The sequence below is a fragment of the Plasmodium vivax genome, chromosome 7 (genome assembly GCF_000002415.2).
Source record: "Plasmodium vivax chromosome 7, whole genome shotgun sequence".
Classification (NCBI taxonomy): domain Eukaryota; phylum Apicomplexa; class Aconoidasida; order Haemosporida; family Plasmodiidae; genus Plasmodium; species Plasmodium vivax.
Window position 1 is genome coordinate 852,945 of NC_009912.1, and position 27,764 is coordinate 880,708.

A 27,764-nucleotide genomic window follows, 5' to 3' on the forward strand; every position below is an offset into this window, starting at 1 on the left:
GGGGGTTATTTCTTTTCTTTTTTTTTTGGTATGCCCATGCACGCCCACCCGTGGCAGTGAGAAAAAACGGGATGGCCCTCTCCACATGTGCAAACAGAGCCTGCATCCCGACGTGCAAAAAAGGAGCGTCAATTTTTCGTTTTCATTTTAGTAAAAAGGAAAAATATTTATTCGATTCTTCAAATTAACCTCGAAAAGGTACAAAACATTCTGCTTTTTTTTTTTTTTTTTTTTTTATTTTTGCAAACAACACATAAGTGACTCATTCTCGACGCTCATTTTGGATAACGCCAAGGGTATATAGGAGTAGCTCCACTGAGTGATACTTTCTTTTTTTTCTCTCAAAAATTTCGCACGCGCTGTTTTTGCGGCATACAGAGGTATAGCGGCAAATCAGTACATCACTACATCCACGCAAGGTAAGCACAGTTCGCCTTGCTGGGGGGTAGCGCTCGCGAGGAGTTCCCCCCCCTATGTGAGCGGAATGTTATTAGTATGGCGTATTGCGACGCTTCGCTAACCCGCTTCTTCCACACCGCTTCGATACGACGCTTCTTCCACACCGCTTCGATACGACGCTTCTTCCACACCGCTTCGATACGACGCTTCTTCAACACCGCTTCGCTGCGACGCTTCTTCCCCCACACCGCTTCGCTACACCGCTTCGCTACCCCGCTTCCCCCACACCGCAGGCGCAACCATGCTGGGAAACAAGCTGAGCATCACGGACGTGAAGGCCATCCAGGGGAAGAAGGTGCTGGTGCGCGTCGATTTCAACGTGCCAATTGAAAATGGAGTGATAAAGGACACGAACCGAATCACGGCCACGCTGCCCACGATTCACCACCTGAAGAAGGAAGGAGCGGCCAAGATTATCCTCATTTCGCATTGCGGAAGGCCAGACGGAACGAAGAATCTAAAGTACACCCTAAAGCCAGTAGCAGAAACGTTAGGGACGCTACTCGGGGAGGAAGTGCTCTTCCTGAGCGACTGCGTAGGGGAAGAAGTAGCTGCCCAAATAAACCAAGCGAAAGACAATTCGGTCATTCTTCTTGAAAATTTGAGATTCCACGTAGAAGAAGAGGGAAAAGGGGTAGATGCAGCAGGAAATAAAATAAAGGCAAGTAAAGAAGATATGGAGAAGTTCCAAAATGAATTAACCAAATTAGGAGACGTCTTTATTAATGATGCTTTTGGGACAGCTCACCGAGCACATAGCAGTATGGTTGGAATTAAAATGAATGTTAAGGCCTCCGGATTTTTGATGAAAAAAGAATTGGAGTATTTTAGTAAAGCCTTGGAAAATCCACAGAGACCTCTACTAGCCATTTTAGGTGGAGCAAAAGTGTCAGATAAAATTCAGCTAATAAAGAACCTCCTAGATAAAGTAGACAAGATGATAATTGGTGGAGGGATGGCCTACACCTTTAAATACGTTTTGAATAATATGAAAATAGGAGACTCCCTTTTTGATGAAGCTGGCAGCAAAATTGTGAACGAAATTATGGAAAAGGCCAAAGCGAAAAATGTAGAGATTTACCTTCCAGTAGATTTCAAAGTGGCAGACAAATTTGATAATAATGCAAATACAAAAGTTGTGACTGATGAGGAAGGTATTGAAGATAAATGGATGGGACTAGATGCTGGGCCTAAAAGTATAGAAAATTATAAGGATGTCATTTTAAGCTCCAAAACGATCATTTGGAATGGTCCCCAGGGGGTATTTGAGATGCCCAATTTTGCCAAGGGTAGTATTGAATGCCTTAACCTCGTCATCGAAGCTACGAAGAAGGGAGCCATAAGCATCGTCGGGGGGGGAGATACTGCTTCGCTGGTCGAACAACAACAGAAGAAGAACGAAATTAGCCACGTGTCCACCGGTGGGGGCGCGTCCCTCGAGTTGCTGGAGGGGAAGGAGCTCCCGGGTGTCGTGGCCCTCTCGAGTAAGTAGCGGTTCAGCCCTTACGCGGTTGGGGAGCCGAATAGGGGGAGGGGCACCCTGTTTGTACGCCCCCCACTGCTTAGAAGTAACACGATTGCCTTTTTCGCCACGGGCCGTTCGCAGTGGTGTCTCCTCCCACGGGGGCGTTTCCACGCAAACGCTTGCTTGGCCCTTCCCGCGCGCAGCTTCGTCCGCATAGAGTGATCACCTGTGTTGTTCTCCCACGCATATGTACGTAAGCACCATTGGGGGCGCGGTCCCCGAGCTGTTCCCCATTGGGTTGCTCCCCATTGTACTACACCCCACTGAGTGATTCGCCGCCGAGACGCGGCCCCTAACCATCTTTTTTTTCCACCCACCCTGAACCAATCGAACGTACAAACTCAGATCGTGTTTCACCTACCAAATTGGGAAGCGGTACCAACGTAGGAAATGCGCACAGTGGCGCGTTCACTCCGTAAGGGGGCGCCAACGCGTATGGATGTATCTAATGGGGGCATGCGCAGCCACGGCGGGGCGACTCCCATGCTGCTGAGAAAAAGTGTCTCACCGAAATGGATGCTCATAAGAAAGGGGCAAATAACGTGGCTATCCCCCGCTTGGTAATCCACAGCACGTGGGAGATATACATTCGTTCGTTCGAGCAAAAAGGGTTGCACTTATGTGGTACTGTTTTGCCCCCCCCCCCCCTGCGCTGCTCGCGCGTTTGAAGGAAAAAGGTAAAAAAAAATACATATATATATGTATATATATATATATGTATATATATATATATATATATATATATATATATTTTTTTTTTTTTTTTCTTTTCCGCTAAGGGGTTAGTAGAATTTCCCCACGAAGCAAGGGAACATCGTTGCGATTTACGTTTAAAGCGTAGGATCTTTTCCTTCGGGGTGTGGCTCCGCTTAACCGTTTTCGTTCCTCGAGCTGGGCGCCCTCATATGAACATGATCTGCACTACAAATGGGTCCTCTTAAAAATACATCCCTTTGCAGAGAGTATGCTAAGGAGCTACATTTTGGTGATGCCATCCCATCATGGGCTTACCCCTAAAAAGGGGGCAAAACGTATAATTCGTTAGGCGTTCTTTCCATTCCCCCTCCCTCCCCTTGCAGCGTGAAAATATATGGGCACCGGAGCGAAGGTGAACATGTGGCCTTAGTGGGTATGGGTATTTGCCGGGGTGGCTTTACTCCAGTTTGCCTCACCCTGCCACTCTGCTTGGCCACTCCGCCCTGCCGCACTTCACCCCTTGAACGAGCGTAGAGCTTTTCTTTTACATGCAAAATTTCTGCCGGGCGTTTTGAGGCACTTTTTTCTCCCCTTGGGGCATCAGCTCTTGAGAGGATATTTTTTTCGAGCATGCGGGGATATTTTTGTCTCCCATTTGGCCCTAAGTTGGTAACAATTTTGCGCTAGCTTGTCCATGGTTTGTCAATTTTGTCAAATTTGCCAATTTTTTGTCAATTTTTTGTCATTTTTTGTCATTTTTTGTTAATTTTTCTGCCACTTTTTTGTCATTTTTTGTTAATTTTTCTGCCACTTTTTTGTCATTTTTTGTTAATTTTTCTGCCACTTTTTTGTCATTTTTTGTCATTTTTTGTCACTTTTTTGTCATTTTTTGTCATTTTTTGTCACTTTTTTGTCATTTTTTGCCACTTGTTGCCACTTTTTTGCCATTTTTCTGCGCCCCTGGTGCTGCTTCCCCCCTCCCGTGGAAGCCCCCAGATTGGTGATATAGCCATATAAGGCCAGAGCACCCATCGGGGGGCCCCTCCTCAGTCAGAGGTAGAGGAAATCCCTAGAGCCATCACTCACGAAGGTTCACACCAGAAAGGGGTGGCAACCCATTTTTGGAAAAGGCAGAGCTTATAAAAGCGAATCTGCGCAGGGTTAGATCCCCCACATTGAGGATGGCTAGCTGTTCTAAAATGAGTAAGGGAAAAAGAAAAAAAAATGAAAAAAAAGAAAAAAAAGAAAAAAAAAATTGGATAGCTTCCATCAAGGGGGAGCACCATGTCATCGCTTTGAAGCGGCGTACATTTAGGAGCGCATGCTAATCCGCCCCCCCGTTTGTCTCATACTCGCCTGTATCATACTCTTCCATTGCTGTAACATGCTTTACCCCGCTTGCCCCCCCGCGAAGAGCCCCTCCAGTTCTGCAGCGCAGCCGAGCTGTACGACTTCCTGCAGGACGAGAAGAACGACGTGGAGATAGTGGCGTGCATCATCAGCAACCTGCTGGGGAGTTTCTTCAAGTGCTTCTTCTACGTGCCGGAAATTTCTCTGGCCAAGTTGGAGAACGGCTTCCCCTTTGACGGGTCCTCCATCAAGCTATGCGCAGACGCAGAGGTGAGCGATTTCTACATAAAGGTGGATGTGTCCACGTGCTTTCTTGAAAGCTGTGATGGACGGAACATGCTAAATGTGCTCTGCGACATCAAGAGGTATAACGGGTTTGACTACTATAAGTGCCCTCGTACCATTCTGAAGAAGACGTGCAATTTTGTGAAGAGGGAAAATGTAGCGGATAGCATCTTCATAGGGAACGAAATTGAGTTTTTCATTTTCGACAAGGTGAATTTTGGCCTCGATGATTACGACAGCTATTTGAAGGTCTACGACAGGGAGGCCTTCTCCTGCAAGAATGGTGGCAGTGGGGGGTCTGCGGTGGGTAGCGGAAGCCATGACACTACCGCTGGTGTCGCTTGCATCGCATGCGCTGGCCACGTGCCGCCAAATGATGACAGCAAAAAGGTGAAGAAAAAGTGCGGCTATTTTGCCACTGACCCATATGACACCTCCAACATGATCAAGCTGCGCATTTGCAGAATCCTGAACAGCCTGAATGTCCACGTGCAGAAGTACCACCATGAGGTGTCGACTAGCCAACACGAAATATCTTTGAAATATTTTGACGCTGTAAAAAATGCAGATAATTTAATCATCACCAAACAGGTAATAAAAAGCACCGTGCATAATTTCAACCGAACGGCTACCTTCATGCCGAAACCGCTAGTAAGTGACAATGGAAGTGGCCTGCACTGTAATATTTCCCTCTGGAAGGATAACAAAAATATATTTTTTGCTGATGACCCTTCTACCTTCTTCCTTTCCAAAGAGGCCTTCTACTTTATGAATGGTATTATTAAACATGCCAAGGCGTTACAAGCCTTCTGCAATTCTACCATGAATTCTTATAAAAGGCTAGTCCCAGGATTTGAAACTTGCCAGAAGCTGTTTTATTCCTTTGGCTCAAGAAATGCTGTCATTAGGTTATCTATGATCAATTACAGCAACCCAAGTGAAAAGCGAATTGAGTTCCGACTGCCTGATTATGCCAACTCGCCTCACCTAGTCCTGGCCGCCATCATCCTGGCAGGATATGATGGTATCAAATCGAAGGAACAGCCACTGGTACCATTCGAGAGTAAAGATAACAACTTTTTCATTTCTAGCATTTTTTCCAATTATGTTGAAAATACACAGAATTTTAAAACCCTCACTCATGCACTGGAGGGATATGACACCATTCATGATGTGAAGAAGAGCCCCGAATTTGTGAACTTTTTCACGTGCAAGGAGCCAGAGAGCATATGCTTTTCCCTGGAGGAGAGTTTGGATGCCCTGGAGAAGGACCACGCCTTTTTGACGGTGGATGGAATCTTCACGGAGGTGCGTTTCGTCGGCAAGTGTGGGGAAGCGCCGAACACGGTGGATACATACCTACCTACCTACCCGTGCGTTCTCCCATTTGTTCTCCCCATCTGTTTGCCCCATCTGTTTTCCCCCTTTTTCCCCACCGCAGGAAGTCATTGAGGAGTACATAAAGTTCAAGAGGGACGAGATAGCCGCCTACAGGAGGAAGGTCACTCCGTACGATTACTACTTATATTACGACTGCTAGGCGGAAGTGACGCGCACGTCTGGACACGCGCAGCGACCCACCGGGCTGGCCAAGTGAACCGCGCCAACTCAACTTCATGGCTGTATGATGGACATCATGGTGACGTTTAATCTTCTACTTCTACTTCTTCTGCTTAACGAGTCTGCGTTTTTTTTTTTCTTTCCTTTTTCAAAACAAAGAATGATGTAACTGTGTGTATATGCGTATGGTTACCATTCCGGTATACCCTTGACTGTGAGTTATTTCCCTTCATCACCGCCGTCGCCATTTTTTCTCTCCACAATTTTGAAACTTTTTTTCATGATGAATGTTACCGCTGTTGGTAAGCAAATTGTTAGTTAAGACAAAAAAAGAAGGCGCAAAGGAGAGCGCAATGGTGGGCATAAAAGTGGACGCAAAAGTAGGCGCACAAGTAGGCGCAAAGGTGGCATAAAAGTAAACGTGAACGGACGCAATTTATAAAAAGCGAAATTCCCATTCTGCCTGCACCCCTATGGGCACTTCAAAAAATGGCAAACAAAGGAGAACGGAAAAGCTGAAAAAAATTCTGAACAGTCAGGTAAAAAAAAAAAAAAAAAAAAAGCAAAACTTTAAATTAAATGTGGATGGTGGACAAATTGACAGCCTCCGAGGGGTTGGTGCAATATTTCCGTTGGCAAAAGGATAGTAGCCTTAAAAAAAAAAGGGGGGGAAGCAGCGAAAAGAGGGATATAACACGTACGGAAGGAATAAAAACGTAACAATTCACTCTATTTTTTATTTGGGGCTGAGCAAGCTGGCGGACATAGGTCATGCGATATGCAACAAGCGGCGGTATGCGTAGAAACAAGCGAATTGGCGTTTGGCCACACCCATACGCGCAAAGATGCTACGACGCGACGACGCAGCTGCCTTTACCTTTTAATCATTTGGATGTATTTCCTCGTCGTTTCGTCATTAAGGATGTGTGCAACCTGGGGAAAGGGGGTGGGGAAAGCGCGCCAATGCAAATTCGCCGTCTCGTAAAAAAGTTGCTGCGTGTGCGGGGAATTGTCGCCACGCGGAAAACGCCCCTATCGGAAGGTTCACACAAATGAGAGCAGAAGAAGACGCGTCCTTGCCCATTTACATGCCCCTTTTTCTTACCTCCGACGCGAAAATTTTGGATCGCCCCGCACGTTCGTGAATCCCAACCATCGTGACGCCCATGGGCCAGGCGGCGTTTCCTATGGCGAGCAGCATATACCTGTGGGGGAGACAACACACACGTTCGAGCGTTTGAACGTTCGAATGTTTAAGTATTCACTTGTACACGAATGCACGCGCGCAGGGTTAGCCCCCTTGTGGAGGCAAACTGGACCGCGCCGCTGAGAAAGTGGCCCCTTTGCTTGGCCTCCTTTAACACTCCCCCTTACGCATCGTGCGCCGCTTTGAAGTTCCTCTCCTGGCAACGCGAAACGATGTTGTATATTTTGTCCAGCACGTCTGCTTCCAGGCTGCGAAGAAAAAAAAAAAAAAAAAAGAGTAAATTCCATTCATATGAGCAAATGTCTACAGGTCTTTACGCGGGAAAAAAAAGATGCACTTTCGCAGTACGCATAGCCTACTGCCACTTCTACTACTACTGCGACCTCTCCCCCCGGCGGCCCTACCTCTTCTGCTTCAGCTTCTTCTCCAGCGGCTTCAAATCCTTGTGCGTCTGCAAGTATGTAGCTTTCTTTATTTTCTTTTTGCCATCATCGCTGTTTTCAATTTCTTCGTTCCACTCCTTCATTGTGCTTTTGATCCAGTCGAGTATAACCCCCTCCTTGTCCACTCCCTGGCCCTTTTCATCACTTTTTTTTTCTGCCGTGGGTCCGTTCAATTCTGCTGATTCCTTCGAGTTGGCATTGTCAATATCGTCTTCCAGGTTGTCCTCAATTAAATCTAGCGAATTTTCTTTTAATCTTAAAAAAAAAAAAAAAAAAAAAAAACGCAAAGATGTATGACCCGTTCAGGTGATTTTTGCTCTACAGGGACGGCTCCTTTCGGGGGGGGTTTATCCCTACGGACATGGGAACATATCGCACATACAACTGCAAACGTCTGCAAACGCTTGCAACTGTCTTACTTCCCCCTTAGGACATCGCCAAATACATTTTGCACATTAATTTTTAACTCGTTTTTGTTTATTTTTAACTCCTTCAGTCGGTTGTATCTGCAAGGGGGTGGTAAAAAATGGCCCATTGGACGCCGGCAGGTTCGGCTGACACGTATCTGCGTTTAAGCGCTTGTCACTGTGGGTAATGATATATACACCATTTTTTGTCCCCTTCTTTTATGGTACCTTTCCAAGTCAGTTTCTCCAAACAGCCGGATTGGTTCCTTCAGCTGACGCAGCAAAATGATTATCTGCCTGTTCGTTAAGGTTATTTCTGCGTAAAAAAAAAAAAAAAGTAGCGATGTTGAAAATGAGAAAAATGTGTTGTGGGGATATATGCGAAGCTGAATCTTTGAAGCACTTCTGTATAGGCCATCCGGGAAAAACACAAAACATTGATCAGTGTTGTAATTTGCACGCAGACGGGCCATTTTGTCATTAAATGATTTTTTTTTTATTTTATTTTTTTTTTTTTAACCTGTATTTGTTTCTTCATGCTCTACGTCCACGCTGTGTTTTCTGCGTTTTGCGTCCAGTTCGTCATTCAATTTCTTGCGGGAATGGGAAAAAAAAAAAAAAAAAAAGAAAGCAGACATTTATGCTACGTTGTATGATACGACATGGTTTAATGGGCGGACGAACGACACCAACTGAGGGGAATCAACCCCCCAGAGTCACCCCTTCTCTTCTCAGTTGTAAAGCCTTTTCATCTCTTTACCTTTAGCCTTTCATATTCCTCCGTTTTCTTCTTCTTATATTCATTTTCGTAAAACTTGTTAATTTCTGTTTTTTTCTTACTCTCCAACTCTGCCTGCTTGAACCATCTCTTGTTTCCCTTGATTTCTGTCGGGGTGGGGGGAAAGCAGAAAAAATGAAGTGGGGCCACCCTGTCAGTTCGCTCTGGACACATTCGCAAACGAACGTGCGAATGTCGGGATGGGATCTCTCCTGCACAGTGATATTATGCACGTAGGTAGGCTTCCCCCGTGTGTGTATGCCTTTGGGGGTGCTACAATAGGGCGCTCCTACACTAAGCCGTTGCGTTTCTCTTGCGAACCTTTTATTTCTTCCTTTTTCTTCTTTATAAAACTGTCAAGTGAGTCCATGCTGATTTGCCCTCTTCCCCTTTGTGTTTACGTTTAACTCATAGTTTTGTTTAAAATGGTAAAAAAAAAGAAAACAAAATGGCCACTCAATCGAGTTTACTTAAAAAGGGGCATTTTCCTTCCTCCTTCAGGAGGTACCGACCGGATTTTCTCTTCATATATTTTGAGAAAAAAAAAAAAAAAACACAAAGTTGCGAAATGTACGAAGTTTATACTCTCTTGAGGGTTATTTCGTCAAGGCGGTTAAAAAATTTAGACATTTTCGCTTTCGCTTCTGGATAAAAAGAAGTCGAAGTTGGTTTTTTATTTTTTTTTTTTCCCCCCCCCTTTGAATGGTAAAGGAAAGTTGGCCCCTTCACATGTGGTATACACTACACGGGAGTTATTTATTTTTTTTTTTTTTTTACAATAATGGGAAAGGAGAAGTGAATAAAAAATGGTGATAACGACTAACTTACATTTTGCTCGTTAACTACTTGCGCAGTTCCGCATGTTATGTGTGTTTCCCCTTGTTCTTTTTTTTTTTTTTTTTTTTATGACTTAAGCAGGTGTAACCCCCCCTGCGTTGTAAATTAAATTTCTTTTTTTTATCCCTTTTCGCATCGCGGGATTGCTTAATATGTCTGCGCTGTTATGTGACCATTTGGCGAACAGGGGGATTTATGCTTTTTTGAAACATAACTGTTTTTTCTCCGTTGAATGTACGTCAACAGGTGACAGCAGGACAACGCTTAGAGGTACAAAAGGGGGAAGGGAGGGGAGAAAAATATATTTGCCTTCGTTAAAACTTCTTCCCATCTTTTGCTTTTTTAAAAGGGAGGAATAACTTTCTTTTAATAAACCACGTGGATTTTTCACTGATGATATGTATGAGGAGACTTCTCATTCTTGGCAGCGTGGCTGCGGGGGGGGAAATAATCGCGCGGTGCACTCCTCACCCCCCCAGGAAGGAGCCCAATTTGCTGTCATATAGCTATGACTGTGTGTAGGGCCATCCGTTTTAAGCCGAATTGGGGAAAAAGAAAAAAAAACACGCAAAGGTGCGCCGCACATGGGGAAGTGTCCCCCGTGCGTTAATTGGTTCGTCCGTCTGTTGATCTGCCTGTTGATCTGCTCATTTCCCCCTTTTTCGGAAAGGCAGCCCATTCAATGCGGGCTGAAAAGGACACCCACGTGGATATCATCGGAAAAAGAAAGTGGCGACGCGGGGCAACTGCGTCGTCATATCATGTAAAGCGAAGCAAAAAAGGGTTTCCACAATGTGTGTGTGTGCGTTCGTGTGTGCTAATTTATTTATTTACTTGTTTATTTACTTATTCATTTGCGCACCACTGGCGTGGGCGAGTGGCCATCGCTAGGCGCCCCCGAGGGGCACGTGCAGCAGCGCGACGGCCGCGAAGACCTCGTCGAGGGAGGGGCAGGTGGGGAATAAGCTGAGGACGCTTCGAAGTTCCCCCAAGGCGTCGTTGTCGAAGCTAAAAATGACGTTGAGCAAATCCATGTTAAAGTAAAACGTCCTGTTTTTTAGCAACTTGGTAGAGTAGGGGTGGAAGTGCAGGTACTTCTTCATGTGGTGAAACATCTTGGGGTTATTAGACACGTACGTGAGGAATTTGAAGTAAATTTGAAAAAGCGAATTGTCAGCGAAGCTGTTTTTCAAATGGTTTTTATATTCTGCAAGTTTGGTCTTTCTAGAGAAGGTGCTTTCGTCCATACTGTGGATGCGGTCAAGGAGGTGGTAGAAATCTACATCGTAGTAGCAGTTATCTCTGATGTTGTTTTTCACAACCCCGTTGTAGTCCCTTATGGGATCGAATCTGTATCTATTCATTTCTTCAATTTTGCTCGTGATGTTTCTTTCTAGGGAGGGTTTTTTCCTACAGTTTGTACCGCTTCGTCGCCGATAGTCCTCTGCAGGCTGATTCGCACGTGGGGCTGCAGAAGGGTACACCCTCATGTGGTAGAGCTCACTAGTGATGATGTCCCCATAATCCTGCAGACGCGTTTGGAGAGAAAAGTAGGGGGTATTTTTATTGGCCCTCATATCATACATACTGTTTAGCAATTGAAAGGCACTCTTCCTATCTGAAAAGTGGTAGGAGCTCAATTTTAAAATTCTGTTGTAGACCCGTAGCTTCAACTCGAAGAGCATGTCATCTGTGCAATTTTGCGAAAAGGCATTTTCCAAAAAGATAATTTTTTTATTCATGTACATAAAAAATTTGTGAATGAAAATCGTTAGGAAGACTCTGCTCTTCGGTTTGATGAAATAGTTACTGTAAAAGAGGTTCCTTTGCAATTTTTTGATCCTTTTCGGGGGGAGGCACTTCGTATGGCCGATAAATGGGTCACTCGGGTGGGGAGATGTCGAGCCAGTCTTCCTCCCATTGATAAGTATTTGAAAGAATAACATGAGGTCATGACATATCTGCATGGCCCTGTTATGATCGTAAAAGTAGTTTTGCCCTTGCATTTCTTCCGCGAAGGGGGTACTATATATGGAGAGAAAATTACCTTTGGAGTCCACAAGAAAAAAATTAAAAAAAAATTTCTGATAAGTGCGTAGACTGTCTATCATGTGTTCCCTTGGATTGACATTCATGTTAACCCCCATGACGTTGTGCAGAAGTTTGTTTTCCAAAATTTGTTTTATTTCGTTTCTTACCTTTAGATGGCCAACATAATGCATGCATTTGCCGAGCACGTAGTAAACGGAGAGGAACCGCTTCGACGCGACGTTTACGCTTTGGAAGATGCCCCGCAGGACTAACGCCTTTCGGTAACGTTCGTTCATCAGCATGTTATTCACGTTGTAAAATATATTGGAGCATTGCATAGTCATGCGGTTTTTCTGCTCATCGTATTGGTACACACGAACGTAACTCTTTGTGACGATGAGGATTTTATTTTCATACACATGCAGGTCATTTATCTCTTCAAAGTTTTCTTCGTTTCTGTGATGCTCCACGATTTCGTACTGCAGGGGGTAGAGGAACTCCTTCTCCGCGGGGGAAAACTGCTCCTCGAAGGTGTAGCCTTTAAATAGGGCCACGTACTGCTCGTCCCTTTGCTTCATCGCGTGGTGGTGGTTGTGCTGCTGCTGCTTGTTGGGGCATTCTCCCTGTCTTGGGTGCGCCACCGAGGGGGTGCTCTGCGCGCTTTCATTTGGGTTTGCCCTGCCATGGGGGTGTGCACTCCCGTCTGGGTTAGCACTCCCATCGGGGTGGTTCCCCCGGGGAGTGGTCGTCCTGTTCGCCGTGCCACTCGCTAAACTGTCTATGTACTCCACTTCGCTTAGGCCCCTCTTCCCGCTGGGCCCGCTCTTCATTACGTACTGCCTGCCCAGCAGCTCATAAAAAACGTCCGAAAATTTTACTACTCGACCATCTTCCGTTCGGTAGAGGAGCATCTTCTTGTCGTAGCTACAATTCTGCAGGATCCTCTCCATCAGTCCGTTCTTGCTCCTCGAGATTTTTCTATTGCTTTTCGCGAAAACGATTTTAAGAAGGACTACGTGATTTTTCTGCGTAAATATTAGGTACTTCCTCTGGAAGGGCTTTACGTTTTTCATGCCCCTGCTCATGTAGGCGAGGGGGGTGGTCGTCGTGTTTTTGATGAAGAACCCGAGGATGTCTTCCCGCTTCGTCTTCTTGAACACCAGCGCGGTTTTGCCCTTTCGCGCGGTAGGGGCGGGGTCCTCGTTGGAAGCCACCTTTGTGGTTTCCCCCTCGCTGGCGGGCCTCTGCTCAACCCGCATGAGGAGCAAATTTTTATACACGTGCTTGATGTTGCTCCAGAAGGAAACCCTCCTGCGGTAGTTCACCAAGAAGGCATAATTCAAGTGGACCTTCAGGAGAAGGAACAGGTCCCCCTCGTTAAAACCGAACATCCTGTTGACTTTGTCCTTCAGTCTGCAGAGGATGATTTCCTTGTAGTGGTGCCTTAAGTTGTTGGGGAATAGGAAGAGGCAGTCGTAGCTGTCCTTCTCCTCCCCTTTGAGACTTTCCTTTTTCTTCTTTTCCTCCTTTTTCTCCTTTTTGCCTTTTCTCGTTTTCACCCTTTGGGGGAATCGTTTCACGCAGCTATGTGGGACTCTAACCCATTCGCGGTACAGAACAAACCCCGCTATGTTCTCCCTCAAGAGGTAGGAGGCAGTTCGCCTGGATGCCAACACGAGGGGATTCCCTTTTCTTTGCCTTTTCCGTCTGCTATGGTGGGCCCTTTTGTGGATGCCTCTTCTCCTCACCTGCGTGTGCTCCTTCGTGTGAGTCTTCTTCCTACGTCCAGGGGAGCGTCCCCCTGCTGCGACTGACACGCCTGCTTCGTCAGCCTCTCTAACTGCCCGGCCTTCCCTTTTCCCCGGATGCTCCTCTGGGGCGTCCGTTTCGAGCGGGCCCCTCCCCTTCGCGCCCTTCTTGTTCACCATTTTGTAATACTCAGTTACGGAGCTGAAGTGGTACTTGCTCCCCTTGAGGTGCACGACGAGGAAGGATAGATGACAGTCGCCTTCGTTCGCGGGTGTGCTCGCACCTACGCTGTCCGCCTCACAACCCTTGGAGGGCACGCCCCCCAGCAGGCGCAGCCTGTATATGTTTTCCACCTGGCTGAACAAGCTTACGAACAACATCTTCGTCACGACGTTTCGGTTTTGGGGAGGCTGTCCGTTGCTGCCCTCCTGTGGGTGGGATTCCTCTGGCAGGTTCGTCCGGCGAAGGTACTTCAGGTGCTTCTCCTCCCCTTCTACGTTTGCCAAGAATTGGGGTACGCTCGTGGCTGCTTCCGCGGTTACCTCAATCCGTTTTGGAGGCGACTCTGCTAGGGGGATGCCACTTCCATTACCACCGTCTGCACACCTGGAGGGACCCACTGCGCCGCCGCTCTGGTCCAACTGCACATTTTCGTTGTTCCCCAGTTTCCGCTGCTTCTTAGTGCAGTTGTGGTGGTCCCCGCTGCCCTTTTTTTTCTTCGTCCCGCTGCCCTTCGCGTGGCTGTCCCCCGCTTCTCCGTGTCTTCCTTTGGCTTCCCCCCCCCTGCCCTTCCTACAACCCTGGTCGGGAAACAAATTTTTGCTAATCACCGCGTGCGTTTTCTTCCCAATCAGCGCCATCAAAATGTTGCAGACTCGGTTGACGCAGTTGCGTAGGAGCTCCCTCCTCTTCTCTTCGTCCTTAAGATGGGGATTACCCCCACCTCGGGGGGCACTCCTAGCCGCTAAATCACCAAGAGCAAGCTCGCTACTGCCTGACGGGTTAACGGCTATATTTTTCGCTACCCATTTATCTTGGAAAAACGGGCTCAGCTGATGCGTCCTGCTGACGGTGTTGTAGAACAAGAAGGCGTAGAATCTGTTTGCAAAATTGGCACACTGGTTGCGCAGCAGGCAAAGGACCTGCTTGTTCCAGGCAAAGAGGTTGTGGTCCCGTAGGTACAGCTGCATGTATATGCAGAGGGGGTTGGCACCATCATTTGAGCTTCCCTCCAAGTTTATGCGGTTCGTGAGAAGCTTCACGGGGAAGCGCCGGGGGGGGCGCGCCAGCTGGCCCGAAAATGGCTGCCCTGAGGTGTGCCCCGAAAATGGCTGCCCCGAGATCTGCCCCGAAAATGGATGCGCCGAGGTGTGCCCCCCCTCGATGGCCTCAATAATTTCCCCCTTCTCCGTGCTGGAGCAAATTAGGAACAACTCCGTGAGGATATACCTTCGGTCTAAATTGATCAGGAGCACATCGGAGAGGGTGCTCCTCTTAAAGGTGTTAATAATCTTCTTGCTCATTTTCAGAAACAGGTTGTTGCCTCCGCAGTGGGTGGCGATCCCTCTCTCTTTGTCTCTCTTCTCGGTGGGAAACCCGTCAGCTCTGTTTGGCCCATCCCTTTTCGAGGAGAGGCGGCCCCGTTTTTTTGCCTCACCATAGGAGGGGTCACTTCTGAACTGTGCAGGACCGTCACTCCTTCCCTCCGCGGCGAGGCCCTCCTGCCTCCTCTCCCTACTCACCTCCGAGTAGAGAACAAAATTCTGCGTGTAGTAATCCCCAGGGGGGGAGGAGCCCTCCATTTTAACAAACTTTTCAATTGAACCTCCCTCTGGGCAGCTCTTCCTTTTCTCGAAAAAGAGCTGGTCCCTTTGAATCATTCCCGTGTAGATTTTCTGATTTATGCTCATAATTATGAGGAAGGGGAACGCCTCATCGGTGTTTTTAATTAAGACAATGTTATTTGCATTCACCTCACATTTGACCTTTACTAACCTTTGGTTCATCGCTGCGTAGTCGTAGTGGTTTTTGCTTGTGTGGACGGTTTCTCTATTTTTCCTGCTGAGGGGGCGAGGGGGGGTGTCTTTTTTACGCCTGTCTGTGCCGGGTTCATTTGAACCAATTTCTGCGGCGTCACTGGGTGGGTGGTCCGTTTGGCGCGCTTCCATCGAGTGGCTCGAATCGTTCGGCACATCGGATCGGCTTCCCCCCATAGAGGTAGGATCAGCCCCATTTTTAAAAATCCGCAGGGGGAGAACAAAAATGTTCCTGCTCGGCATGCCGCCTTCTCCTATACGCCTGCCCCGCAAGAGGTCGCGCACTTTGCCCTTCTCGAGGTTCATCAGGTTGCCCAGGTAGCCGTCCACCCTGTCCTTCAGTTGGTCCAAATAGTTGCGGCGGCCTCTCCTGGGGGAGTGGTGGGCAGACGCGGAGGTGGACGTGGACTCGCTCGCGTCGCCTCCGCCCCGTTCGTCACCCCGTTCGTCACCCCGTTCGTCACCCCGTTCGTCGCTACCCGAGACGCTGTCCCACCTCTCCGGCCCTTCCGCCGACTTCGTCGCTCGCATCTCTCCCCCCCGCTTGACCCTATCCGACACGAACATAAACATGGCGCCTTCGCAAAAGGCCACAGCGCGGAATCTCTTCCGGTAGACAACCCGTGGGGACTCGGCCCACCCGAAGTGCCCCTTCAATGGGTTCAAAAAATAAACGGAGCTATTCCCAAGTAAAAACTCATCAAACATTTTGGTTACTCTCTTCTGATTTTTATAAATCCGTAAGTGCCGCAAAAAGAGGTCATTCGGTGGAGAGTTGCCTGACTGGAAAATGTCATACGCTTTAACAACTCCCTCATTTGTCCCGATAAGTAAAAAATTATTAAGCTTCATCACCCCGGTGATGATGCAGTGGTCGCTTAAGGTATCTATGGAGTACTCATATACGTCCGTCACGAAGTGTGTGTTCTTCTCCGGAGGGTTAACCGATTTTGCAACGCCTTGGAATGCATGCAGGTGGTGAAACGGTGGGAGGTCCTCCCCCCGAGGGAGTTCCACCTCAACATTTCTTGCTTTTAAAAAATGCCCGTATATGTTTAAATATTTGTTGGCCTTCCCTTCCGAAGGTACATCCTCCATGGGGTTCATCAACCCAGGTGATGATGCCTCCCTCAAGTGGGGGGAGCAGCTCTGACTGAGGTAGTAAGTGAGCACTCTGCATCTCCTCTGCAACCCTATACACAGCAAAATGTAATTGTACTTATGTGCTGACTTGCTGGAGGGGACTCCTCTTCTGTCCTCCTTGGGGAAAATATAAATGGAGTGTATCCTTTCTTCGCAGGTCACTCGATCGATTAGCAAACAGAGGCTATTCACCCCGTCAAGGTAGAGCAGCTCAACAGTGCCGGTTACGTAGGATAACGCTAGGAAGCCCTTATCGTAATGGTAGTGCACAATTGGGGCGGAGGTCAATCCCCATGAGGAAGTACCCGCCAGTTGAACAGGGGTACCACCACTTAGAGGGTCCACATAGTACCGATTTATAATGATGCTGCTGGTACTTATCAGGAGGACGCAAAAGCTCCTCTCTCCATTTTGACCTACACATTTTGCATATAGGAGCTTCCCCTTCGTAAGGTTTAACAATTCTACTTGTTCCTCGTGGATCATTTCAAACGATGGTTTTTTCTTTATGTCATTCTGTTGGTTCCGCCGCTCAGTAGGGACTCTCCCTAACGTGGTGAAGCTGTTTGCTCCTATGAGGGTTGCCTTCCCTCCCCCGCTCAGCAGGGAAAGCGCATTTTGGAAGGCTCCAAAGAGGTGGTCCCTGCTTCGGACGTACAGGTAGGAGGTCTTCAAGTAGCTCGTCATGCAGAGAATGCCCAGCTGGTCGTTGAAGCGGATCAGGAAGGTGTGCGTGTTGGGGTGATCTATCGGCGGGGCAGCGGTGACCTGATTTGTAGACGAAGCAGTGACCTGGTTTGTCTGCCTGGCCAGCAGCACCCTATGGCCGAGGGTCAACTTGTGCAGGTCCCGATTCCCGTCCAGGATGACTAACCCATCTGAGAGCTTCTTTTTCAGCCTCTTCACACTCAATATGTGGTCGTCCGTATGGGGGTCTCTCCGCAGGTCAGGCGGGTCTCCCCCCACCGGCGCAGTGCCTTTGCACAGATTGGCAATCCTCTTCAGTTCGTCTGTAATGCTCCACGGGCTCTGCATGCTGGGCAGGGGACTAACGACCGCCTTCTCCTTGTACTTGTAATCCCTCACCGTTTTGGCCCTCTCATACGTGTGGTAGGCCTTCTTCACATTTTTTAAAATGTATTTAACCTGCTGCCGACGGGAAACTCTATAAACGCACGACTTGATTAGGAACAGTTCGTCCGCCTGTTCCTCACTCAGGGAGAGGACAAAGTGTGTGCTCTCTTCCACCGTGGCATTCGGTTTGCCCGGCGATGATGGCCATCCCCCCACGGAGGTACTCCCCACGGAGGTACTCCCCATGGAGGTACTCCCCAGGGTGCTTATACAGTACATCCCTTTGGACGATGCGATTAAACTCCTAAAGTAGTTACTCTCCTGCCCTTGCGTAGACGGACTGCCTCTCCCAAAAAAGGTCCTCTTTATGAGCATTTGGGAAGCTACCACATCGAATAGAAAAATAATGATGCACATCTTCTTCCCTCGGCGATCAACTGAGAGGTACCTTTTAACGAAGGGGTGCCCCACAGGGTGGGTCCCCCTAGGGTAGTCGCTCCCTAACGATACGATGAGCGGATTCGGTAACGCGTCGTCGTCCCCTGGGGAGGCACTTCCAAAATGATTTTTTTCCTCTCGTGGAGGAGTGTCCTCATCCCATGGTGTCTTCCCCATCCCGTTTGCATCACTTTCGTTGTTACGGTAGCAGCGGGGGGTTCTTCTCCGTTTGGGCCTCTTTTTTGGGGGAGCGTCCCTCCTCTCCTCGGGTGCTCCGCTACATGGTGCTTCTCCCCTACCTGTTGGGCCCCCCCCGCTTGGACCATCCCCCTGGGGGGGGGAGAAAAAGGCGTACTTCCTTCTCTTGTATATCTCGTTGAAGGCACTTTTGCTGATTTGCAGCGAGACGGGGGTGGGGCGCCCACTCGGGGGGCTTGCACCTTTCGGTGGTTGCGCCAGTGGTGATTGCCGCTGTGATGGTTGCGCCTTCCCGTCTGAAATCCTCTTAGTAATAGTGCCACCCCTGCCATAGGTAGCCCCCCCCAAAACTGCGTCAATCGCGATGTCCAAATCTGCCCCAACGCAACTACCGCCTTGGGAGGAGGTGGAGCCCCCCCCCCGGGCATACACCTCTTGGAAAAGCTTAAAGGTGTAGTGGTACGCAAAGGCGTAGGTGTAGAAGCTGTCGATGTGGGGAACACTGCGTAGGGCTTGAAATTGGGCTGCGCTGTTTATGTAGTTGCTTTCCCTTGGGGGGGGCGACTCTTCCGTTTGTTTGCTCCATTTGGCACGCTGCTGCAAAGGGGCGCTCCTGCGTAGGTGCCTGCCCAGGTGTCTTCCAAAATGTCCCTCTTTCTGCTTCTCTCTTTTTTTCCCCCCCTCGGCCCCTCCAGCGGTGCCCCTCGGCCACAACCGCGGGGGGAAGTTCCGGAGGCTCCTCAAGCTGAGGCATTTAACAAAGTAATCGGAGCATAAAATGCGGTCCTCAACCTCCTCATTCGCGCCATCCTTTTTAACAACCCTCATGAACCGCAACTTGTCCACAAGGGCAACGTCCGTGTTGACAGCGAGGCGGTAGTTCACCAGGGTGAGGTTCGCGCCATACGCTGTGGAAAAATGAAAAAAAAAAACCATCCCCCTTTCGGCAAATAAGACGAAGGAGCTGCTGTTCATTACCCTCTCCACATTCACAACCTCCACGGGGAGGTATAACTTTCCAATGGGTATCAAAATGTTGTTAACGGTGGTGTTTCTCTTCCTTTTTCTTTTTTTAAAAAATATAATGTTGGCTTGTCCCTTATCATTCGTGGTGATCAGTATGATGTGCGTTTTGCGAATGACTCTCTGTTGATGGGTCCCCCCATGGGAGTGGTGTCCCCTTCTTCTCCTCCTCTGGAGCTTCTCCTTCTCGCGTATTAACTTATCCCTCACCTTTTGGTAATCAAAATTGGCTTCCTCCAAACAGGTGAGAGATATAACTCGCAGGTGGTGCAAATCCTCTATGAGTCTCTTCACAATTTGGCAATGCTGTGCAGCAATTTCATTTGTGGCTTCTCCCTCCTTTGTCTTCAACTCGTCGCTACGAAAAGGTGTTAAGGCTGTTTGGGTTACTCCGCTGCTACGTTGTGGGGGATCCGCCATGTGCTCCCCAATGAGCCGACTCAACTTTTGACACATCAGGAGCAACTTCTCATTCGTGAGTCTATCTCCGTTCGGCGAGCACCCCCTTGGGTCATTCTCCCTTCCTTCGCTGGGTTCTTCCTCCAGGGGGGTTACATCGCGCTGATCGCGGTGGACACGGGCACTTGGTAGCTTCCCCGACGGCAATTTCCCCGCCGCTAACTTCCCCATCGGCAGTTTCCCTGTTTGAATGGCGGACGGGTCCCCCCCCGAATCGCCCCACGCAGAGTTAAAAATATGAGCGACGAAGCTATTCAGAAGGTAAATGTGCATGGCTAGCTCGCGCGTAATTGAGGGCCCCCCGTTTTGCCTCCTCAACAGGGTAGAAGCGGACGAGTTGCTCAGCGTTCTACTGCTGGAGTAGAAGAAAAGGGAAAAGTACAGGAGGAGAAGTTTCAGCCTGGTGGAGAGGCCCAGCAGCAGCGCCGTCGCTTTCCGCGCATCGTCAGCAGTAACTGTGTTGTCTGCAGTAACCGTGTTGTCTGCACCATGGGTGTTCTCCTTCCCATGGCTCACCCAGCCGTGTCGGCAGAAAAAGTTCCTCTCGAAAATCTGCTCAAATACGGGGTCCCCCTGGAGAAACTTCATTTTTTGAAGATGATACTGGCACAGTGGACATGCCCCAAAACTGTGCCTCCCCGTTTCGCCACCCTTCGAGTCATTGGTAAACCCATTAAGCTGCTTCCCATCACTAGATGGGTCTACTAAACAGTTGCTGCAACTCATCAGATGTTCATCACCAGGGGGGTCCCTTCCATATTTGTTAAGAACATCCCAATCGTTTGTCTCAAACAGGTTGGTCCTCCACAAATGACTCATCAGCTTCATCATTTGGCTCTCTTCCCTTTCGAAAAGGAACAAAACGTGCTTCACAAAATCGGCGTGACTGCTTCTGCTTTGTATAAAATAAACGACGAAACATGTTTTTAGGCTTATGCAGTTGGCAAACTCGTTATAGTAGCTCTCCTTTGGTGGTGTTTCCTCAGTGGGGTGTCTTCTCCTGATGTAAAGTTCCTTATACGGTTGGTCTTCATCGTGGCAATTAGCTGCATGGTGCCATGGGGCAACTGCTCCACTCCCAAGGGGGGGAGAAGTGACACGGTTTGAATGCCCCACCTCGCTCTGTAGGGGCGACTTTCCAAATAACCCCCCATTTGGTGCATTCCTCACGGGGATATGCCCTTCTCCCAATAGGTGCTTACAACGAGCGGCACTTAAACTGCTGATGATACACTGCTCATCATGGGGTGGATCACTCGGCACATTTGAGTACCCCTCCGACGTGCACTCCAAGAGAGTTACAAAGGAAATGTCTTTTCGAAAGCGAATGCAGGATGATTCTTTCTTCTGTCCTTTTTCGATGCGTATTTTTTTCACCTTGATGGGGCACTTGCTTCTGCTGGCCAGGGGGTGCTTTCTGCGTCGGCCCCCGTCAGCGGGAGTACACCCGCTTTGTAAGGCGGTTTGTTCGGCGGTTCGTAGACCGCTCCCTTTTCCGCTTCTTTTGCCGCCCTGGTCCGGGCCCCCCTCGGGGCGACTCATACCTACCGCGTAGACGTGCGCCCTGCTGCTCCGCGCAAAAGAAGACGAAATGTAGTTGAGCCTTCTCCTCCCATTTCTGTTCCTGCGAATGATGTAGTGCCTGAGCTGCAAAGGGTCGTAAACGATATCAACGTCCCTCTGGTGGGATATGCATTTAACGCCGAAGTCATAGCCGAGACAGTAGTCACTTAACTTTTTGTATATCCAATTAGATTCATTCGCTGCCACAAAAAAAAGGACATTTTCTATGGAGAGTAGAAGCACTCCTCTTAAGTTACACACGTGGATGTGTCTGGCATACTGCTGGAAAAACTCATTTTTCTTTTCTTCACCCTTTAGGGTTAGGTACTCCCCATATTTGGTCAGCTTGGGTGATCTGAAGTTTCCGAGGAAGCAGGTCTCCACGAAGCATCCGTCAAACTTCAAAATTCGGAAATTCAATTTTTCATCCGCGACGAGGAACTGGTCCTGGCGCTTCCCCTCCTGGACCTGTGGGCGGTGCACGGGTAGGCGTAACAGAATGAACAGAGGTGACGCACACCGAGGGGGCAGACATTCTGGCGGGGTGGCAAAACAACCCCTTTTGATATACCCTGCGGGGTTCGAACCAGAAGATCAAATATGGACTGCCTTACTTGCAGGTGGATTATCTTGAGGAAGGTGTTTTGGACGTAAATCGTTTCTTTGAAGTCCCCCGTGAGAAGCTCCAGGTAGGAGTCCTACGAGGTGGCGCGTTGGGAGGCACGTTCGGCATGTGCGGCAAGAGGGGAACGTGCGCCTGCTAGCATAAGTACATACCCGCACAGGTGCACACACCCATACGTTCGCGTACCCTTGCATGGACACATATGGGTGTCTCTTCCCCCTCCGAAATCTTCTTCAGGAGAGCAACGCCCGTCTTACCTTTGCGGCCAGGAGGAAGTCCCTTTTGCTACCCTTGACGAATTTCCCCCGCAGGAGGAAATCCACTCGATTGCTGCTCTGGCATGTTTGTACGCTTAGCATTTCTTGCAAAAGGGGCAGGGGGGCGGCAAGCTCAAACCCACGTGAGACGCGGAAGAGGTGAACTGCTGGCACAATGGATACTCGCTGCGGGGTTACACGTTTTGTCCGTTGCCACTGCACGGCGTACCGCAGAAGGCATCGAAATGGAGCGAGCGGAGAGGTTGAATCTAACGGAGGTGAGCTGCGGCGAACTGCGGTGAAATGAGCTGATCAGCGCTGATGCAACGCGGCGCTCGCTGAGCCATCCCCTGCAGCGCAAGCAAAATCAGGGGCACACATAACTCCGGATGGAGCGAAGCAGGGCAAAGCATATCGCTGCCAAATGGCGAAAAACGAAACATAAATTGAAAAAGTTACCGATGGGTAGGTAAAATTGCAAAACGTACGATTCGAGTGAACAAAAAGTTTCACTCCTACTTATTATGGCTGTGCTAAATTGATCAAAGCTACTCAGAGGAAAAAAAAAAAAAAAAAGGGACTGAGGAGATCATGGGCATAATTTTTGAGAGCCTCCTTTTTTTTTTTTTTTTTTTTTTTTCTTCCGCCACATGTGCACGTAGGCATGTGGCCAAGCACACCTGAGTGGTGTGGGCTCGCTACACATCATGTGAAAGTCCCAACAGAAAGGGAACCACTAAATGGCAAGTTGTAGGTAAAGTGGGAAATGCTGCTATATTTTTTTTTTTTGAGGGGAAAATAATTGCAGCTAAATGAACAATTCACCTGCCGAGAGGGAGGTGAACATCCCCCTCCTGTGTTAGCTCTGCTCCCCAAGAGGGATGTGCCCCGATGAGAGTCTCCCTTTTGCGAGTAGCCCCATTGAGGTGTATCTCATATATGTTAACTTGTGTATAGTATTTTCCTGGAGGCACTTTTTTTTCGCCCTTTTTTCCCATCGCTAAAGTAGCCACAACAGGTGATAACCTTATACACGCGGTGCTCTCTCCCAGTTTGGGAAGGCCTATGTGCGGTATGTCCTGCAAATGTGCCCATAAAAAGGGCCGTAATTTTTTTTTTCCCCCCCCACCTGTGTATGTTCCAACTGGATTGCCTCCCCTCATAGTAAGTTTAAAGAAGACCTCCAAAGGATCCACATGTGGCGTGTTGCCAACGCAAAAGTAGATGGAAAAAGGGACACGCACATACCACATGTGATGGAAATGTGAATTGCAAGTTTATCCTCACCCGGTCGATACGGTTTCCCCTTAAATGTGAAAAAAAAAAAAAGAGGAAAGGAAGGAAGGAAGGAAGGTACACCTGGGTTAAGAGAGCAAAGTGGATCTATTCACAAAATGGCTGTGCTCACACAGCGCCGCGGCCTTCGCTCGGCGATGGACGTGTGAACCGCTGCCTGTTGACAACTTGGGTGGGTAGGGACCCCCCCTCTTGAAGGGACTCCTGCTGAGGGGACTCCTCCTGGGGGGACATCCTAGCGATGGCACATTTTGTGCAGAAGTCCAGAGGAGGAAGGTCACGTGGATAGGCCGCCATCAATTACGAACACCTTTCCGCTAATGTAAGCGGCAATCTCGGAGGCGAGAAAGGCCACCAAATTGGCCACCTGCAGGGGTAGTAGCAAAGGGGGGGGAGGAGTAATAAATTGGTGGGCATATACGCGTCTAGACATGTAATGTATAATATGGATATGTGTATGTGAGGGGGGGAGGGCCCTCCGTGTGACGGACTCACCTCTTCCGGCGTCCCCATGCGCCCGGCGGGGATGTGCGAGATGATGTCCTTCTGAAGGGGGAGCGAAGAAGCGGCAAAAGGGTGAAGCGACGCGGCAAAGGGGGTGAAACGGGATGCGACGATGGCGCAAACGGAGAGGGCGTCACTGCTGTGAGCTTATCCGCCCCCTTCCCGCCAAGTTACCTTTATCTGGTCGTTCAGCTTATCCGTCATATCGCTAGCAATAAACCCCGGGGCAACAGCATTGACGGTTACGTTCCTGGAGGCCAGCTCTTTTGATAGGCTTTTCGTGAACCCAATGACCCCTGCCTTGGAAGACGCGTAGTTAATTTGACCGGCGTTTCCTGTAAGGCCAACTATGCTAGACATGTTAATGATGCGGCCGTAACGATTGCTCACCATCCGTTTAGCAATCGGCTGAGTTACATAAAAGAGGGAACTTAAATTCGTCCTCAAGACATCCTCCCACTCGTCGCTGCTCATCCGAAGAGAAATATTATCCCTGGTAACTCCCGCGTTGTTCACAAGGATGTCTATGGTTTTGTTTTCTGCCAATAGGCTGTTGATCAATTCTGTTGCTTGGTCCTTGTCTGCTAGGTCCACGGCGTACCCGGAGGACTGGCACCCCATCGATTTGAGTTCGTCCACCACGCTATCGCAGGATTTCTGAGCGGGGGGGGAAAGATAGAAAAGAGAAAAAATAGACTCATCACTGGGTAGGACGAAGCCGCGAATGGCGCAGTTGTTCGCAGGTTAAGAGGCCAAAGGGGGAACTCCATCCAGTTCGTCCAATTGGCATACCGCTCCTAACGAACCTGCGTTCGACTGACGCACAGCACGGTGGACACCGAGCCGGCCAGCGTCTTGGCGATGCTCCTGCCAATTCCTCTCCCCGCGCCCGTGACGAGTGCCACGCGGCCGTCTCCGCAGTGGTAGTAGTTTCGCCTCTGGTCGGGTGCCGCGTGCAGCACCACATTGCTGGGTGCGCCCCGTTCGGGGGCCATCTGCGGAGGGGGCAAGCGAAACGGATGAGAAGTGGAGAAGTTGCAACGTGAAGAAGTAACAACGTGCAGGTGTGACGATGTGGAGGTGACCCCCCGGTTACCTGCGCACCGCCTCGCGCATGCATCAGTTTGTAGCCCCTCAGTAGGCTCACGAGGAGGGAGCACAGGAAGCAGCAGTGTAGGGCTATCATCTTAGCACGCAAAAAAAAAAAAAAAAAAAGGAGCATACGTGAGAGGAACGTGTGTGACCTGGATCACATTATCATTTGCAATTTTTATTAAGATTTTTTATTTTATTTTTTTTTGTCCCTTTGGGAAGAACAATTCTCGTTCGCCTCGCCCACCACGATGTGGTTTTCCACAGTATGACTGTGTGCACACGCGGAACGGCGTGCCTTTTCTCGCATTCCTTTTGCTGCTCGACATGGAGCGTCGTGCACCCACACTGCTAAGTTCGAGGGTTCTACGCAATTATCTCTTCTTCGCTATGCTTCGTTTGGAATACCTGTTGGGAGGGTGACCCGATGGGGCGCCACGCTCCCGCAAGTTTTTTTTTTTTTTTTTTTTTTTTTTTTTGTTCATATTTTTTTTTCCAAATTGTGGCAAAAACAGCCAAGCCATTTTTTCCTTGCACTTTCGAAAAGAAGAAGGGAAGCATACTTGCGTACGCGGAGAATAGCGAAAATGTGCGTCTCTACAAACGATTAAGTGAAGGGTGCAACATGTTTGTGATTTTTTCTCGCCCGTTTGGCAGAAGGGTGTTAATAAAATTGGGAGCACATTATGCGCACCGCCTTTTCGGTGGACGCCCCTGGAGGGGGCAGTCTTTCCATTAGGCACTTTCGCAAGCGACTTTGTTTCTCGAACGACTTCCTTTCGCGGGTGCGAATGGACATGCGGGGGGGTTAAAGGTTTTTTTTTTTTGGGAGCATAAAATGGCGCACGCGGGGGCGCGACGGAGGAACGAAAAAAAAGGGTAAATGGGAGGAAGGAGAGCGGCAACGTGGATCGAAGCGTGAACAGAAGCGTGAGCAGAAGCGTACGCCGCACCTCGAACCGTGGCATGGCCACAGACACACGCACTGCTATCGCACTGCTGCTCACCGCTTCCACTTCCGCCGCTTCCTCGATCACTCGAGGTCGAGCTGAATTCCGTAGAGGGAGACGCCCTGCTCCTTGAGCTGCTTGGCGACCTCGTCGATGGAGTAGTAGGAGGCCTTGATTTGGGGCTCCAGCGTCTTCAACTTGTTCTCCAAAATTTCAATGGCCATTTCGACAACCTGCTCGGGCGGCATGGACCCAACAGACTCGACCTTAAAATGAAACTTCGTCTCATCGTAAATAATTTTAACCACGTCTTTGTATCCCAATTCGTTTAGAAATTCAATACAGCTCTCTGCCATGACGACGCTCATATTTTCATTTAGCCTTAGGGACACCTCCCTATCATGAGCCTCTGCATTTTTCAAAACGTAGCAATTTTTATTTAAGCTGTTGGCTAGCAAAAGCTTATGTTCCCTGGATAGGGAATTGATTAGGTGATGTTTGATGGCAACCTTGTGGTCAATTCTGTAGGACACATTTGCAGGAATCCACTTGGCATGCATTTTTCCTATTCCTTTCGTGGCTATTAGCTTCATATGCAACGTTTGATTTTTAGATAAAGTAACAATTGGAATGGCATTGCTCTCCGCCATCTGGTTGTTTCTATCCTCCAAGGGGACAGGCATGGGAACGTTCGGCTCATGTTCCACAGACTCAATATCATGATGAGTTATTTCAATTTTGCTAACATTGTTGCATTTCACTTGGATCAAATACTGAATGGTGCACTTCGAGCAGGTCTCTTTGCATTTGCATTTTTCCCTAAATTCGAAATTTTTAACATTTGTGCTGTCGATAGGTATTAACCCTAATCTGTGTGCTAGGAATTCGTCGTGGAATGGACTCGTGTTTTCGTATACATTCACCACGTCGATGGCTAGTGTTGGGATTTCCGACAGCATGATTCTTCTTAGCGCGTTCGCCATGCCCGTGTTGCTGTTGTGCAGCACGAACGTCATTTCGTCCTTCGTCAGCTTGGTAATTTCCACTTCGTGCCGCTTCGCGGCGTCCTTCGCGTGCGCGTTCATCGTGAGGTTGAGCGGCGGGGAAGTGGCCGCGAAGCGGCAGTGGAGCCTTATGCGCCGCCGACCGCCCAGTTATTTCCTGCTACAAGCGTGGCCTCTTTCGTGTGGCCGCTTCTTCTTGCGGCGCTTTCTCCAACGCCTTCGCAGAGCCTGGGTTTGGAAAATAACAAAAATAAAAAAAAATAAAAAAATAAAAACAAACCAAACGAAGTCAAACCAAGCCAACCCAATTCAAATAACAATGGGAACGATGTGACACTACAATAATGACCTTGGGGGTCCCCGTGTTGACTCCACTTGGAGGAAGTCCCCCGGTTTGTCAGCAAAATTGCGAGGTGACTGTGCTCCCCGTTTTGAGCGATCACACGATGGGGAAAGCGCCACTTTTTTTTCGCGCGGCGAACCTTTCTGGAAAACGACAGTTGCACCGCCCGACCGCGTACTGCGCGCAGCGCACTTGGGGGAGTTGTCGCGCCGCCCACGGGGGTGTCACAAAAATGGGCGGCAAAATGGGCAAAAAAAAAGCGGCAAAATGGGCAAAAAAAAAGCGGCAAAAATGGGCGGAAAATATGCAATAAAAATGGCCTGTAAAATGACCTGCAAAATGGCTTGCAAAAATGAGGGCCAGTGAATGGAACGCAAACCTCGCAGCAACGAGAGGGCAGTATGCTCGCCAAAATGGGGAGCCTCTCCGCGC

General features: G+C 48.9%; 6 protein-coding genes across 6 annotated transcripts, besides 7 other annotated features; 2 read left to right on the forward strand and 4 right to left on the reverse strand.

Moving 5' to 3' along the window:
* The first annotated feature begins 242 nt into the window (after positions 1–242).
* On the forward strand, positions 243–2,372 carry PVX_099535 (phosphoglycerate kinase, putative). Its single transcript, XM_001614707.1, has 2 exons — positions 243–419; positions 693–2,372. The coding sequence occupies exon 2, from the start codon at positions 701–703 to the stop codon at positions 1,949–1,951; it is 1,251 nt and encodes a 416-aa protein (XP_001614757.1). The 5' UTR covers positions 243–419; positions 693–700; the 3' UTR covers positions 1,952–2,372.
* Positions 1,515–1,542: a microsatellite.
* Positions 1,876–1,895: a microsatellite.
* A 1,507-nt stretch (positions 2,373–3,879) lies between the features above and the next one.
* On the forward strand, positions 3,880–5,937 carry PVX_099540 (glutamine synthetase, putative; the record flags this gene model as incomplete). The annotated part of the gene is made up of 3 exons (XM_001614708.1): positions 3,880–3,883; positions 4,095–5,623; positions 5,757–5,937. The coding sequence occupies 3 exons, from the start codon at positions 3,880–3,882 to the stop codon at positions 5,853–5,855; spliced, it is 1,632 nt and encodes a 543-aa protein (XP_001614758.1). The 3' UTR covers positions 5,856–5,937.
* Positions 5,938–6,128: 191 nt separating this feature from the next.
* Positions 6,129–9,360, reverse strand: PVX_099545 (pre-mRNA splicing factor protein, putative). The gene is made up of 10 exons (XM_001614709.1): positions 9,032–9,360; positions 8,693–8,817; positions 8,453–8,525; positions 8,161–8,248; positions 7,945–8,031; positions 7,487–7,780; positions 7,250–7,330; positions 6,981–7,080; positions 6,753–6,808; positions 6,129–6,526 (listed from the first exon to the last, which is right to left on the reverse strand). The coding sequence occupies exons 1-10, from the start codon at positions 9,078–9,080 to the stop codon at positions 6,451–6,453; spliced, it is 1,029 nt and encodes a 342-aa protein (XP_001614759.1). The 5' UTR covers positions 9,081–9,360; the 3' UTR covers positions 6,129–6,450.
* Positions 6,474–6,520: a microsatellite.
* Positions 9,361–10,434: 1,074 nt separating the features above from the next.
* Positions 10,435–22,245, reverse strand: PVX_099550 (hypothetical protein, conserved; the record flags this gene model as incomplete). The annotated part of the gene is made up of 3 exons (XM_001614710.1): positions 10,435–21,729; positions 21,876–21,959; positions 22,144–22,245. The coding sequence occupies 3 exons, from the start codon at positions 22,243–22,245 to the stop codon at positions 10,435–10,437; spliced, it is 11,481 nt and encodes a 3,826-aa protein (XP_001614760.1).
* Positions 13,150–13,206: a microsatellite.
* Positions 19,140–19,166: a microsatellite.
* Positions 22,246–23,716: 1,471 nt separating the features above from the next.
* PVX_099555 (3-oxoacyl-(acyl-carrier protein) reductase, putative) lies at positions 23,717–25,129 on the reverse strand (the record flags this gene model as incomplete). The annotated part of the gene is made up of 5 exons (XM_001614711.1): positions 23,717–23,806; positions 23,935–23,985; positions 24,118–24,600; positions 24,750–24,938; positions 25,040–25,129. 5 exons carry the CDS (start codon positions 25,127–25,129, stop codon positions 23,717–23,719), a joined length of 903 nt encoding a protein of 300 aa, XP_001614761.1.
* Positions 25,130–25,306: 177 nt separating this feature from the next.
* Positions 25,307–25,346: a microsatellite.
* Positions 25,347–26,068: 722 nt separating this feature from the next.
* On the reverse strand, positions 26,069–27,426 carry PVX_099560 (DNA-directed RNA polymerase II, putative; the record flags this gene model as incomplete). Its single annotated transcript, XM_001614712.1, has 1 exon — positions 26,069–27,426. Exon 1 carries the CDS (start codon positions 27,068–27,070, stop codon positions 26,069–26,071), a length of 1,002 nt encoding a protein of 333 aa, XP_001614762.1. The 5' UTR covers positions 27,071–27,426.
* Positions 26,529–26,558: a microsatellite.
* Positions 27,427–27,764: the final 338 nt, after the last annotated feature.

What these genes read in the sequence shown, in the direction of transcription:
- PVX_099535 (XM_001614707.1), top strand. Translation starts at nt 701, where the DNA reads ATGCTGGGAAACAAGCTGAGCATCACGGACGTGAAGGCCATCCAGGGG.
- PVX_099545 (XM_001614709.1), bottom strand. Translation starts at nt 9,080, where the DNA reads ATGGACTCACTTGACAGTTTTATAAAGAAGAAAAAGGAAGAAATAAAA. An exon ending in GCATGAAGAAACAAATACAG is followed by an intron (nt 8,249 to 8,452) that starts GTTAAAAAAAAA and finishes TTTTTTACGCAG; the next exon opens with AAATAACCTTAACGAACAGG. An exon ending in GGCGATGTCCTAAGGGGGAA is followed by an intron (nt 7,781 to 7,944) that starts GTAAGACAGTTG and finishes TTTTTTTTTAAG; the next exon opens with ATTAAAAGAAAATTCGCTAG.